At 45.5% G+C, this 14,975-nt stretch overlaps 1 protein-coding gene across 6 annotated transcripts in view; it reads right to left on the bottom strand.

Annotated features, from left to right (window-relative positions):
• Adamts17 (a disintegrin-like and metallopeptidase (reprolysin type) with thrombospondin type 1 motif, 17) overlaps window positions 1-14,975 on the bottom strand; it is a 313,473-nt gene that overhangs the window by 147,138 nt on the left and 151,360 nt on the right. For all 6 annotated transcript variants that reach the window (XM_030242472.1, XM_006540842.4, XM_006540843.4 and 3 more), the window contains 2 exons: window positions 3,436-3,576; window positions 1,544-1,694 (listed from right to left, as the gene is read on the bottom strand). In XM_030242472.1, coding sequence (XP_030098332.1) covers window positions 1,544-1,694; window positions 3,436-3,576 — 292 coding nt within the window. The remainder of the gene's footprint in view (window positions 1-1,543; window positions 1,695-3,435; window positions 3,577-14,975) is intronic.

The following is a 14,975-nucleotide window of genomic DNA, read 5'->3' as shown; positions in this document are numbered from 1 at the left end:
TGTACTGGCTGGTTTTGTGTGTCAGCTTGACACAAGCTGGAGTTATCACAGATAGAGGAGCCTCCCTTGAGGAAATGCCTCCATGAGATCCAGCTGTAAGGCATTTTCTCAATTACTGATCAAGGGTTGGAGGGCCCATTGTGGGTGGTTCCATCCCCGGGCTGGTAGTTCTGGGTTCTATAAGAAAGAAAGCTGAGCAAGCCAGGGGAAGCAATCCAGTAAGTAACATCCCTCCATGGCCTCTGCATCAGCTCCTGTCTCCAAGTTCCTGCCCTGAGTTCCTGTCCTGACTTCCTTTGGTGATGAACAACAATGTAGAAGTATAAACTGAAAAAATCCTTTTCTCCCCAACTTGCTTCTTGGTCATGATGTTTTGTGTAGGAATACAAACCTTGACTAAGCCAGTATCTGATATGCAACCTCTTTGAAAAGGCCTTTGGCACCCATCCCTCCACAGGGTCACAACCCACAGGTTGAGAACCACTGTTCTAGGAGAAGGCAGCTGTAATGCAGAGCTAATCTTTCCATCTAATTGCCTTCTGTGAAAGAAATGACACTAATGAGCCAAGAGAATCTCAGGTGGCCCTTTCCCTGGGGTCTGTCTTTAAGGGATGCCAGCCTTCTTTGGCTCCTCCAGTATGGGACTCATCGATGCTTCCCTTCTTCTGACTATACATCTCCTTTACTTACCTGTTAAAGCTGAATTCAAAAGCTTTGCCGGAAGTGTTGTAGCAGTTGGGGTTTCATGTGACAGTCCAAGGAAAGTGTCCAACCTGGGAAACTGAGACCCCAGTACATGTGTGTTCCTTTATCTGTCATCTCAGCCTGCAAGGTTGTGCAGTTACCTCACAGGACAGGAAAATGGCAGGAGATGTGGAACCAACCGACTTCTGTCTAGTCCCTAACTCAACTGATCCTATGCTGGCTGGGGCAGCTCTGCCTAACTCACTTTATCCACCAGCCCTGGGTCAAACCTTTTGGGGGACAAAGTAACCACTGTGTCCAGGTCTTTGTGGGTATCCTTTCCCTTCTCCACTCCAGTTTTTATCCCTCTTCCTTAGCTGGGCATGATTTAAAATTAGGTGACATCATACCATTTTAAACAAGGGTGACTAGATTTCCTTTGTCCTAAAGATTTCATCCCCAAACACCAGGCTACAAGTGTCAGTAGCCCCAAAACATCCACATCCCCTTCAGAGTGATCCATGTTCAGGGCTGTGAATGGACAGATGCCTGCAAAAGTGTGTGTGTGTGTGTGTGTGTGTGCGTGCGTGCGTGCGTGCGTGCGTGCGCGCGCGTGTGTGTGTGTGTGTGTGTGTGTGTGTGTGTGTGTGTGTAGGGGGAGGTTTCATGGTTTGTAATATGTGACAAACCTGTGCAAGTACCATGAGGATGTGTACACGGACACACCCTCGTGTCTATGCATACACACAGTCACATGCATGCCTACGTCTGAGACATCCATGACCCCCAGGATCCAGACCTGCTGAGGGGCTGCTGAGCTTGAGCCTCTTCCTAATTCTGCTGTTCCTTGGTTGCTTACCTCCATGTTTTTGCAGAAGGTAGCATTGGTGCCAAACAGAATCTGGCACTGCTCGTTGGCGCTGTAGTGCATGCCTGGCAGCTTGTGTGGAAGGCGCAGGGCATGCTGGCTCCTGGGATCAGTGATCAGTAAACATGTACTGACTTTGGATCTGGAAAAGCCAAGAAGAAGGTTAGTCTCCAAATGTACTAGCGCCATCTTTGTTCTGAGTTTTCAGCCTCTGAGAAGGATGTGTCTTGGATGATTCCTGGGAGAATGGCTTCAGCTCTAGGTACCAGGGATTACCCTTTTAATGCGTGAGTGCTTTTACTATTATGGCTAAATGTGGGTCTCTTCTCTGAAGACAACACAGAACTGATCACTTGGTAGAACCTTAGGAACAGCTCTAGTGAAGCAAGTGGACTTTCTTAGGAGAGTTTGATAAAGTGCTTTCTGAAATTAGACTCTCTATTGCCTTAGAAAATGGCTTTGAGCAAAAGTTACCATGAACAAAAAGAGCACAAATTAAGGTTATTTAATTTTAAATAAACTCAAAGTGCTGATTTCTGACAGCATGGGGTCTCTTTGAGGGATTGCTGAGCCAAAGCAAGTGCATCAGATTTGATGTCTCACCCTATCATACCTCCTGCTACTGCAGAAGGCAATAGCACTGTGCCAAGAACGTCCAGATTTCAACCAGGAAGAGAATGTTCACTTACAATGGGAAATGCATTTCCCCCAATGAGGCTGCTAGCAGATAAGATGCCCAATGCTTTTCTTTTCTAACCTTAAAGCAAAGACAGTAATTCATCTACCATCTATCTGTCTGTCTGTCTATCTATCTATCTATCTATCTATCTATCTATCTATCTATCTATCTATCTGCCTGCCTGCCTGCCTGCCTGCCTGCCTGCCTGCCTGCCTGCCTGCCTGCCTATCTGTCTATCTGTCTATCTACAGTTGAGGCTAGTCCATAGCTTCCAGGATCTATCAGAAGCCATCTGTCACCAGTAAGAGCAGCACCATGCACCTGAGCAAATGTCAGGCATATCTGACCCTTCTGGGTGATATGCCAAAACATCAAGTGGCTTACAATATTTTATTATGAGCCAATGACTACAATTCTCAGTGGAAGTATACTATCCTAAAATGAGTACACTCACTTCTAAGCCTATTCACCAAACAACATTTCCATCAACAGGAAACAAGTAGAAGACTCTTTAACTACATTAGCCCCAATTTCCTGGGCACTGTCAAATACAGCTGGCCTATCACACTCCACCCTCCAGTGAAACTCACTGACTCACCTCTATTTCTACTTCATGTGGACTGTGGATTAACATGGTGACGTAGGGAAGCATTCAGGACCCATAAATTAACACTATAAACACAGCCCTATGATCAGGCAACAGGGACCAACAGGGACCATGGGTATGCTTGTTCTACCATGGGTCTAAAACTAGACTACAAGCTGTTCCACAAAAAGCTGCAAACTAAGAAGTATAGACATTCTCTAGAAGAAAGGGCTAGTGAGAGAAGCACACCCCTTTCCCCATAGAGGAGGCAAGTGTGCAAACCCATCCCTAGCAAATTCAGTCCCATCAAGGGAAGCAGCAAGTAGCAGGTTCTCCCTACAGTGGTGCCATTCATGGTTACAGATCAGCACAGAAGGGCAAGACAGAGTCACTGGGTTGATATTTCATTCAACCATTCATTTAATGATTCCCTACTGGATACCCAACATCATACCAGCTACAACTTCAGGAAAGAGGGCTTGGTCCATCATAGGACGCTCTGCATTGAGATGAGAATTCATCCTAAGATTCATTTTCCACACTGGCTGAGTTGCCTATGTTTGGCCTTTTGGAGAAACATTCTGCTGTTGAGGTTACAGCATGTGCTCAAAGACTTACTTGAGAAAGTTCTCAAGGTCATCTCGACTACAGGATGACCAAGAGAGGTCGCTGGGATTCCGTCCTTTTACCCACTCTCCGGACATGATGTGCGACCGGCCAGCACAAGATGAGTGGTCGTCATCATGGTTCATCCCCAGGCTGTTCAAAGAGAAAGGAAGAGTGTGAGATGCTATGCCTCACTATGCCTCATTTCTAGGCCATGGGTCAAGTTTAAGTCAGGTTTAAAGTACAAGGGGTGATGTAGGTAGGATGATAATGTTCTCACACTATAGACCACCGTCAGAAGTTTATACAAAAGATGAGGTGGTTTGACTACAGAATGTATGAAGACTGAGCAAAATGACATTAATAATCAGTAAATGAATGCTGGCCTCTGTCCCTCACAGTGCTCTTTACAGAGCTCCAGAGGCTGTCACATTGAGAGCCTCCTCCTTCTTAGCCCTGCCCTTAGTGCAGCTTCCCAAGCGGCTGGCCTCTAGTAAGCACTGGTTAAATAGTTGCCAAGTGGATTACCTGTTTGTTACCACACAATGTGCCCCAAATATCAAATATGTCATCTCTGTGTCAGGTGTGCTCACAGGATGAGAACCGCCTCTGGTTGGATAATTTCCATCTACCTAGTTGGTTAATGGTCAAAGGGAGATCTAGGAAATGATCGAATAATCTTGTCCAATGAGAACAATTCTGATATGGTCCTATGGTCATTTAGATGTATAAAGTGAATTCTCTGTTTCAAGGCAACTCCTCTCTTTCTCTTTTTTTCCCTTTTAAATAACCTTGTCTGTTTGGTAGGCAACAGAAAGCATTTACTTATCTATAAATACATGGGAAAGCAACTTTCAAATAAAGTTTCACTTAACAGGCTTATCTCTTCTTGAGGTTCACTTTGTATGTATTTAAGCCGTGATCTCATCGCACTGGCTGGCCTGTAACTCATTCTATAGAACAGATCTGGCCTCGAGCTTACAGAGATCTGCCTGCCTCTGCTTCCCGAGTGCTTGGGTTTAAGGTGCCCAACACCATGCTAAACCTGACTAAAACCAACAAACTTGAGACCATTTTACTTTACGCTACTGAGTTTGCGCTCAGGGTGGATGAACGTTGTCCAATGGAGTGATAGCCTCACAATAAGTTTCCTAAACTTCTTTGTTGTTATGGCAAGAGATTTTAGCATTATTGTTGTAAGCTCCTGGGTATTCAACCTTGTCGTGGTAATTACATCCACAGGCCATAATGGGCTCTCAGACCTTACTCGCCTTGCAGCCAAATGCATGGCTTGTCTCTCTGCACTGACCACTCCACTCTTACACCATAAGTGAACCACACAGGATTTTCCTTCTGTGATTGGGTCATTTCACTTTGCACAGAAGGTTCTCAACCTTCCTAATGCTGCAACCCTTTAATACAGTCCCTCATGATATAGAAATGACAACCATAGTTACTGTTATGAATTGGAATGTAAATATCTGACATGGAAACCCCTGAAGGGGTTGCAACCTACAAGTTGAGACACATTGACTTAGCACAATATGAGAAGTTTATTTACAAAATACATAAGCAAGTCCTATAAGTCAATTGAAAACAAAAATCCCCTAATAACCTGAATATGAAATGCAGGATAAAGATCTGAACAGCCATTTCCCAAAGACAATCTACAAAAGTCATCAGGTCTGTGAAAGAGATGCTCTTGATGGCAGCTGGTTTGCACCAGGAAGATGCAAACCACCCATAGGGGGCTTTCTCTCATGCCTGTCATGATAAGGCCAGGGCCTACAATGATACAGGGTGCTTGAAACCCTGTGCCAGATAATCAGGATGCAAGTCAGAGAAACTTCCCTTGTGGAAAACAGCATGGAGGTTTCTAAAAAAATAAATAAACAGATCTATAAAACTAGTGTACGATCCAGCAATTTTATTTCTGAGTATTTCTCCCAAAGAGGAAAAATGCAGATCTCAGAGATCTGCACTCTCATATTCGTTTTGGTATTGATGATGATAGCTAACCTAGAAACTGCCAAAATGTCTCTGTAGGTTGGCTTTTTGTCTATTTGACACAAACTAGGGCCATTTGGTAAAAGGAGACCTCAGAGGAGACAAATGCCTCCATCAGATTGGACTGTGGGCAAACCTGTAGTACATTTTCTTGATGGATATGGGAGGGCCCAGCCCACTGTGGTTGGTATCACCCCTGAATAGGTGGTCCTGGGCTATGTAAAAAGTAGGATGAACATCTATCTCCTTGCTTCCTTCGGCAAGACCACATTCGAGGTAGGAAGGGACCCAGAGTGTGATATACACTGGTACTCTGAGGACTAACTTAGGATCTCCAATCGCCTAACTCACTTGCCTTTCAGATCCCTATCACAGAGGAACCCATTCTAGTGGTACAACTCCAAGGAAAGAACACCTTGCCAGTCACAGCATGGAGAACACATTTGGCATCTTTCAACTACACACAGCCTTCTCTTATTTTGAGGAATGGTTAAGTCCCTCTAGGAACCTCAGCTCTGCTCATAGCAATTTTCTACAGCCTCTCCCTTACCCTTCTGCCAATAATCAGCAAAAAGCAGTGGCATCTGCTGCCTTGTGGAGTGGGCCACAGTCCTATGGAGAGTCAACATGCCAGGCAACCTGATCTACAGTTGTCCTCTGTCAGTTAACATCCACCCTCCCCAGCAGGCATCTCCCAGCAGCCACCAGAAATATGTGGTCTGTTTAAACAATTTAATATCACTGGAAAGAGGTTGCAAATTAAAATTTTCACAGAGAGATTAGCTAAATCCAAAGTTTTTACATCTCAGTGAACTTCTATACAGATAATTCTACTCTTTGATCCAGCTGCCTCACTCTGGGGCATAGACTCAGAGAAATCCATACCTTACCACAGAGGTATTTGCACGCCGATGTCGACTGTTGCTTGAGTCACTATAGCAAAGAAATGGAACCAACCTAGTTGTTCTCCAACAGAAGAACAGGTAATGGAAACCAAATACATATGTAAACTGGAATATATAGCTCCAAAAATAACTGAAACCAAAAACCTTTAGGGAAAATGAATGGTGAACGGACTTGGGATGGATAATATTAAATGTCATACAATCTCAGAAAGAAAAGACATTTTCATAAACAGTCCCTAGTCTATAGTATATAGGTGAAAAATGAAGATGTGACCATGTGGGTTCACTGTAATATATAGAACAGAGAACAAGAAGGCATAGATAAGGTGATCAGAATGACAGGGGTATGGACACACTAGTCGTGAAACAGGATCTAAAGCTAATTGTTTTCCTAGCTTTCATTCGGTCATGGATTTTTCGTTGATGTTGTTTTGTGGTGGATAAGGGCATATATTTGACAGTAGATAGGTTGTCAAACAAGAATACTGTTGACTACTTTGGTTCTTAACAAGAAAGGAAGGTTATGCCTGGGACCACATCCAACTTCCGATGGCGATTAAGTCAGTTATAAATGGAAAGATGGTCATTATCAGATGGTCCTGGCCAGAGAACCCGGTCCCTCAGGTATACAGGATCATTATACAAGCTCTCAGAGAAGCTGACGGTGGAGTCCACAGGCTGTGTTCCTGATAGCATCTATCTCAACAAGAGCGGGACACTTGCTGTGAGCACTTCCCCTTGTTGGCTCTCAGCAGTGGCCTTCCCAAAGGAATTTTCTAGTCAGCATGGCCGGCTAAGAGTGGAATTCTGGCTTTCTGGGGGCTCATATTTAATATAGCTCACAGTTGATCTGGTTTGAATCCTTCAAAGGCTAACTAAGTGTCTCATAAGCTTACAGTTAGATGAACTGGCGGTGGGCGGGCGTCCTGGTACTTGAGGTTTATATAAACTACTGTTTAGGTTATTTTTAGTTTAAATTAAAGATTACCTGACTGAAAATTCCATGTTATTTTAGGTTTGTATCCCAGGGCATGTATTATTTCTGGCCATGTTATATTTAACGAAAATGTGTGGCATTAAGGACACAGTCATTTTAACTCTAAATGACTGTGAGGCCACAGATGGGCCTCATGCCTCCTCGTATGTCAGACACGATAATAACTAAATGGCTTTGGATGGATCTTATCTTAAACAAAATAGCACACCTCTTCTGGATTTGCTACAAAAGGTCTCAAGGCATACCATGAAGGGAGTCAAGAAAGAACTCCCACAATGCACTACACCATTGAGCTCCTCTGGAGTCTGAACACAGCCGAGGCGGTAGCTAGGGGTTCTAGGCCTGGTGCAGCTGCCCTGCTAGAAGCTTTGGATTCAGCAGTCTCTGACTCCACCTCTCGGAGCTTCAAAAGCACTCGGATTTTTGATGAAATGGACCAGAACTCAGGTCTGGCCTTTCCTCAACTGGTCTTGGTCAATTTGGGGAAATGAATGCTAGAGGTGTTGGGAGGAAGAGCCCAGGGAACAGCTCTAAGGTGCACTGCCCCTCCATCAAGATAGGATCAATAGCAGACTGGTGTCTGAGGTATTTTCTATAATGGGTAATATCATGGTAGGCAAAAATGGATATTCTATGTGTAATGTATACTGACTATCTCAGAAGATGGGAGGTGTGTGAATCACGTGTGCACACGCTTTTGCACTGCATTTGCAAATATGTAAAGGACACTCAGAAGTGGGCTTCTAATTCTAATTTAACAAAACTTCAAAGAATTATGTTGAGATAGAGAAAAGGGTGCAAAGGAAGGACACAGGACGGAGGGTCTGTCCCTTCTCCTAGTCAGCGACACCTCTGCACCCCAATTTGCTCATCTCTGACTAGACACAGGGTAGCTACCCGTCGCTATTCATTCAGTAGATAGTTGTCAAACACTTTCTCCTAGAAAGGCACAGGCCGGAAGTGCTAGGCACGTGGAGCTCCTAAAGCAGCGGTTTGCAAGCTGTAGGTCCTGAGATTAGATTGGGGGTCACGTATCAGATATCCTGCATATCAGATGTTTACATTACAATTCAGGACAGTAGCAAAATTATGGTTGTGGAGTAGCAACAAAATAATTTTATCATGGTGGGGGGGGGTCACCATAACAGGATTAAAGGGTCACAGTATTAGGAAGGTTGATAACCAGTGCCCTGGAGGAATTCAGTTAATAGGTGTACTGGTTAGTTTTGTGTCAAGTTGACACAGCTGGAGTTATCACAGAGAAAGGAGCTTCAGTTGAGGAAGTGCCTCCATGAGATACAACTGTAAGGCATTTTCTCAATTAGTGATCAAGGGGGAAAGGCCCCTTGTGGGTGGGACCATCCCTGGGCTGGTAGTCTTGGGTTCTATAAGAGAGCAGGCTGAGCAAGCCAGGAGAAGCAAGCCAGTAAAGAAACATCTCTCCATGGCCTCTGCATCAGCTCCTGCTTTCTGACCTGCTTGAGTTCCAGTCCTGACTTCCTTTGGTGATGAACAGCAGGGTGGAAATGTAAGCCGAATAAACCCTTTCCTCCCCAACTTGCTTCTTGGTCATCATGTTTGTGCAGGAATAGAAACCCTGACTAAGACAATAGGTCATGGTGACTATAAAGGAGACAGTGACTTTATTCATTTTAGGCACATTTATCCACAGGAGTAAAGGAATTCAGTAGCTCTGGGCTGCTAACTTAGGCACCTGAAGGTATCATGACACAGGAGACAGGTATAGTAACTTAGAAGAAATGCTCAGGGTGGGGCTAAGAGATGGCTCATTTGTAAATGTTGGTTGCACAAGCATGAGGACCTAAGCTCAAATTCAGAGTACTCGTGTAAAAGCTGGCTGTAGCTATACCCCTGTAACTCCAGTGAATGGAGGGCAGGAGGATTGCTGGGGCTATGCTGACTAGCCAACACAGCCCTAAACCAGCACGCTCCAGATTCAGTAAGAGACTGTGTCTTACAGGAATAGCGTGCACAGGACAGAGCAGGGCACTAGACATCTTCCTCTGTCCTCTGAAGGCACCAATAGGCAGATGTACCTGCACATATATGCACACTTATATATACACTCACACACACAGAGTATGCATATATGTGTATATATACATATATATTATATATGCACACACAAAACCACTTTATTGCAATTATGCACACAGATTACATATATGTATGCATATTTGTATATATATGCGGTATTATAATAAGCTGGTTTGTGTCACCCTTGATTAGTTTCAAGCCCACCTAAAAAATATATTAACTTTGATTCTCAAGAAGCTCAGATTTGACCCCTGCCCCAACAATAGTAAATTCTAGATCTCTCAGACAATGGCAAAGGGGATGGTTGTAATGCTAGTTAATTTATTAATAACCCCAAACTCAGAATGAGGTGGGAACCTAAGGCTACCAAGGGGCATAAGATGGGACCCCACCCCCTGCTCCTACTTGCTTTCAGACTCTGTGCGTTCCTCAGTGGTGCAGCCTGTTAATGGGCATGGGAATCCAGACCCCAGCATTTCCTGTCTCTTTCTTCAAAGGCCAGTGAAGAAGGGGATTAGCTGACAGCGGGGAGGGGCTGAAGAAAGGGGGAACCTGCTGCCACCCAAAGTTCAAAGGCCTGTTGGAGACATCAAAGGGCACAGGAGGCTTTGAGCAGTAGTAATCCTAAGGACATGGGACTTCCGGCTCCTAATGACTATCACCTCCTTGCCTTGTTTGAAACCAACCATCAGGGCTGCTTTATGGACTCATTATTTGGATTCTGCCTTTTCCATCCCACCAGGAAGGTCTAGAGGAAGTAGGAAGAAGACTATATATTCCTTCAGCCCCTTCCCGGGCTGTGAAATGCTCATCACAGGGCATAAAGAAACCTCAGCCCATTCACGACCCCTAGGATTCTCACAAAGTGTTTCTGTCCAGGGCTCTATGGAGCCCAGTTTACAGGTCTTTTCCTTTTTAAAGTGACTCCGTATTCTTGTGAGAGTCAGGGGGATGACCCTGAACTCTGACAACCATATCTTCATGACATCCCTCTCTTCATGACTGGGTCTCCCTGAAGGCAGGACTTGTCATTCTGTCTTTTAGCTGAGTAGCTGAGAAACGTGTGCTAGCCTGGCCCAGAGCTAACCACCCAGAGGAGCTGGCAAGTATTGGCAAACTGTTTGACTCATAGGCAGACAGAAAACAAAGCAGTCTGGCTAGATCTCAGAATTTCTTTGAAAGAGTTTTACCCTCCTGGAGGTGCTGCCTGCTTTGCCTATATTCCTAAAGTAGGTGGGTGTTTCTTAGCATCACCTTACCATAGAATGGAGGGAACGCATTTCTTCAGGTTACACAGGTCAAAGGCATAAGCCACAGTTCCAAGAAGAGGTGAGCAGGGGGTGGGGTGGGGATGCTGTGTTCCTTCAAAGCTCTGTTCTGTGTGGCCCTCCATTCTTATGGCTTTCAATGAGTAACTTTATTAAATAAATAGCTGGTCAATGTAAAAGAGACAGACAGACAGACAACTAGCTAGCCAGACAAAATAGGAGAATATCACCAACTTGGGAGCTCAAAACACCCCACAGAAACCAGCTGGGAAAATTGAGACTGTTGCTGCAGTTCCCCATTGATTTTTCCCCTCTATCAATAAGCGTCCCATGGCTGAACTTTCCACCTCTCTTTCCCACCACAGGCACTTTTATGTCATGGAATAAACAATAGTAACCTCTGTTGGAAATAGGTCACCTTCTTGCTGTTCTATAAAACGTAAGTGTTTTTATTCTTGGGCTGTCCTGTTGTTCTATCCTTTCTGTCACAGAGTTAGGGATCAGCCCATCTACAGACAAAGGGTCTCAGGGGACACTTGGTATAAAAATATGAGAGTCTGAAGTGGTGGGGGTGCCCCACTTCCGGAGTCAGCTTCCCAGTAGGCTCAAGTAGCACATGATCACTTTTCAATATAGATGTGCATTTATCAATATAGATGTACATTGCAGGCTCAAAGCAGTGTATATCCAGCCCACTGCAACTCAACCAGGGAGAGAGGGCAGAATTTGAAAGACAAAAATCTACCATTACAAGAGCAAGAAAGACCAATTTCAGTTTCTCTAAAGCATTGATTTTCCAATGTGGCACACAATGGACTCTTCTAGAAAGCCTGAAGAAACATAGGTAGCTGGCTCTTACAGACCAGATTTCTGACTTATTTGGCTTGAAGCCTGACCTCAACATTTGTATTCTTACATGTTCCCATGGAATTCTAATATCCTTAGAAATCGGCGCTGAAAGCGAAGAAGGAAGCTCCTGCCCCTCCCAAAGCCGAAGCCAAAGCGAAGGCCTTGAAAGCTAAGAAGGCGGTGCTGAAAGGCATCCACAGCCACAAAAAGAAGAAGATCCGAACATCACCCACCTTCCGGTGGCCCAAGACCCCTGTGGTTCTGGAGGCAGCCAAAATATCCTCGGAAGAGTGCGCCCAGGAGAAACAAGCTTGACCACTATGCTATCATCAAATTCCCACTGACAACTGAGTCAGCCATGAAAAAAATAGAGGACAACAACACTCTTGTGTTCATTGTGGATGTCAAGGCCAACAAGCATCAGATCAAACAGGATGTCAAGAAACTCTATGACATTGATGTGGGCAAAGTCAATACCCTGATAAGGCCCGACGGAGAGAAGAAGGCGTATGTTCGCTTGGCTCCTGATTATGATGCACTCTTGAGCGCGCCCCCAACTCGCCAGCAAGAACGACGCCACAGCAGGATCCTTCTGCACACGTTTATTCAGTCCTGTTTCTTCTTTCTTTATATCTCCCTTGTTTATATATCTCCCTTGTTTTTATATCTCCCTTGTTTATATCTCCCTTGTTTTTATATCTCCCTTGTTTATATCTCCCTTGTTTATATCTCTCCCTTGTTTTTATATCTCCCTTGTTTTTATATCTCCCCTGTTTTTATATCTCCCCCGAACCCTGGGCCTCTCACTCTTTTATACTCTCAGTTCCCATCCACGCACAGCAGGCCACGCCACCTCACCAGGCATGCAGCTTCAGCTAATCAGGGCAGCAGGGTCAAATCTCCACCAAATTGGATTCACCTGTATCCTGGTACACCTGCGCAGCACTCAAGATGTTTGTGTCTTATATGAGGAAGTCAGGTGCAAGTCATATGACTTAGCTGCAGTCCCTGGCGCCTTTGGGACTGCCGCCACACCCGCTCCCCACAATTCCCCCTTTTTTCTTTTTTGGCAGAGAGAATGTCTGTAGATAGCCCCCCGCAGCCATGCCCCTTACCCGTCCTTGGGTGACAAACAGCATTGGTTTGATCCCTGTCTTAGGTTGGTGACATGCCCAGGGAGTCTTATCACTGACTACCTCTCAATTATGCCAAGCCACACCTGGGGAGATTGTGTTTTGCTTGTGGCAGGTGCATCAAAAGGCCAGGATGTTGATTAATCTATGGCCAGATCTTAATTGCTGCAAGCAAGCCTCATGGGTGAAGGTAGAGGTCTGATCCCCAGTGTGCAAGCATAGGGGCCCTACACAAAACCATCCCTTAGGCTCATCACCCAGAGAGGTCTTGGCCAGCTCCCGTGTCGTTTTTCCTGGGGGAAGGGAACTAGGACACTGAACCTTCATGCAATCAGACGTGCCTTCCACAGGATGCCAACAGCAAGCTATCCTCTGTGCAGTGCTTAGCCTCGCACCCCACGGCATAACGCAGCATAATTTCTTTTAGAGCGGCAAACCGAATCTGAGGAGATTGTCCTGCCTCCACTGCAGCAAAAGCCTACGCTACCATGGCGAAAGTGCGGGCCGCACACTCTGCACCTAACACATGTGCCAAACACAAAACACACACACACTATAACAAGCATACATCCCAGGGCTCTCATCCCTGCTCATCTTCCCTGAAGCAAGGGATAGATAGCCAGAGAGGCTATCTCTTTAAGGGGAATTCAGGGATCAAAAAGCGTGGAAAAATTTGAATGTCATGTCGAGCTGGTATCGGCTTCTGGAATACCGAAAGGATCTCCCATCTCGGCTCCATTGTTTGTGCTTGTGGGACCATCCACCACATCCACGGGGGCAACTGGATCAGGAGCCTCATTCTTGCAGCATCTCACCAATCTCTCCGGCACCCAAAGAGGTTCCATCTGGTCCTGTGGAAACACACAAACAGACCCTCTCGCCCACGTCAACACCTGATCTACTCGATCCCCAGGGGGGATGGACACAATACCTCGTGGTGATGAGACCATAACCTCAATCACCTGTGTCCATCTGGGGAGTCAATACGCCAAATCTCTGGACAGAAGGTCCACCTATAGGTGGCTGCTGAGGAGGCATAGGGAGGAGGCACAGAAGCTAATTCGCCTTCCTCCTCCACCTCGGCTCTTTTATTTTGTCCTTTCTGTCCACCTGATAACACTGTGTCTCCTTTCTTTTTCCTTTTTCTTTTTAAGCCCTTCTCTTCCTCCGACATACTTTCTTGTTGCTCTGTAAGGATTTTCTGACCTGTCTTGACTGCCTCTACACACAGTTTCAAACAGTAACAGAGTCCATATATCAGAACAAACAAGACCAAAACTATCAGACCTACCCACAAAGGGTCAATGGGAGAAAAAAGCATAACTACACAGCGAGGATCTATTGATCACTATACTGAGGTTATCATAGTTCCTTAACTTGTCCCAAAACCAGGAACCTTAACTTGTCCCAAAGCCAGGAACCTTATCATTACTTTGTGCCTCCTTCCTGGCAACTTTATACTTGCCTCAATTTTATCCGAGGTCCTTCCCAAACTCCTGGGGTCGCAAGTTTCACTCACCGTGAACTTACCCTGCTGGCAACCACTGACTGCTGAAAGTTCTGAACTCGGTGGGGGAGTCGGTTCCCCATACGGGCCACCAATTGTCGCGCCCGCTCTCGACCAGCAAGAACGACGCGACCACCAGTCCTTCTAACAGCAGTTTATTCAGTCTTCATCTTTCTTCTTTCTCTTCATCAGTACCGTTCCCCAGCTGAAGAGTTCTGAATCCACGCCGGATCCTTCTCAACAGTCTGTTTTACGGGAACACTTTATTAACCGCTCCTTCCCAGTGATGCAGTTCTGAATCCTCCCTGTAGCAGGGGGTCTTCGCTCATGCCTGAAGATGTTTCTTTTCCCGGGTTTTTTCGTCCCAGGTCTTCTCGTCCCGTCCCGAGTTTTTCTTCCCGGGTTTCGGCACCAACTCTTGAGCGCGCCCCCAACTCGCCAGCAAGAACGACGCCACAGCAGGATCCTTCTGCACACGTTTATTCAGTCCTGTTTCTTCTTTCTTTATATCTCCCTTGTTTATATATCTCCCTTGTTTTTATATCTCCCTTGTTTATATCTCCCTTGTTTTTATATCTCCCTTGTTTATATCTCCCTTGTTTATATCTCTCCCTTGTTTTTATATCTCCCTTGTTTTTATATCTCCCCTGTTTTTATATCTCCCCCGAACCCTGGGCCTCTCACTCTTTTATACTCTCAGTTCCCATCCACGCACAGCAGGCCACGCCACCTCACCAGGCATGCAGCTTCAGCTAATCAGGGCAGCAGGGTCAAATCTCCACCAAATTGGATTCACCTGTATCCTGGTACACCTGCGCAGCACTCAAG

Source organism: Mus musculus, chromosome 7 (assembly GCF_000001635.26).
Source record: "Mus musculus strain C57BL/6J chromosome 7, GRCm38.p6 C57BL/6J".
Taxonomy (NCBI): Eukaryota; Metazoa; Chordata; class Mammalia; order Rodentia; family Muridae; genus Mus; species Mus musculus.
The sequence above is the reverse complement of the archived record's forward strand: the minus strand, read 5'-3'. Positions and strand labels throughout refer to the sequence as shown.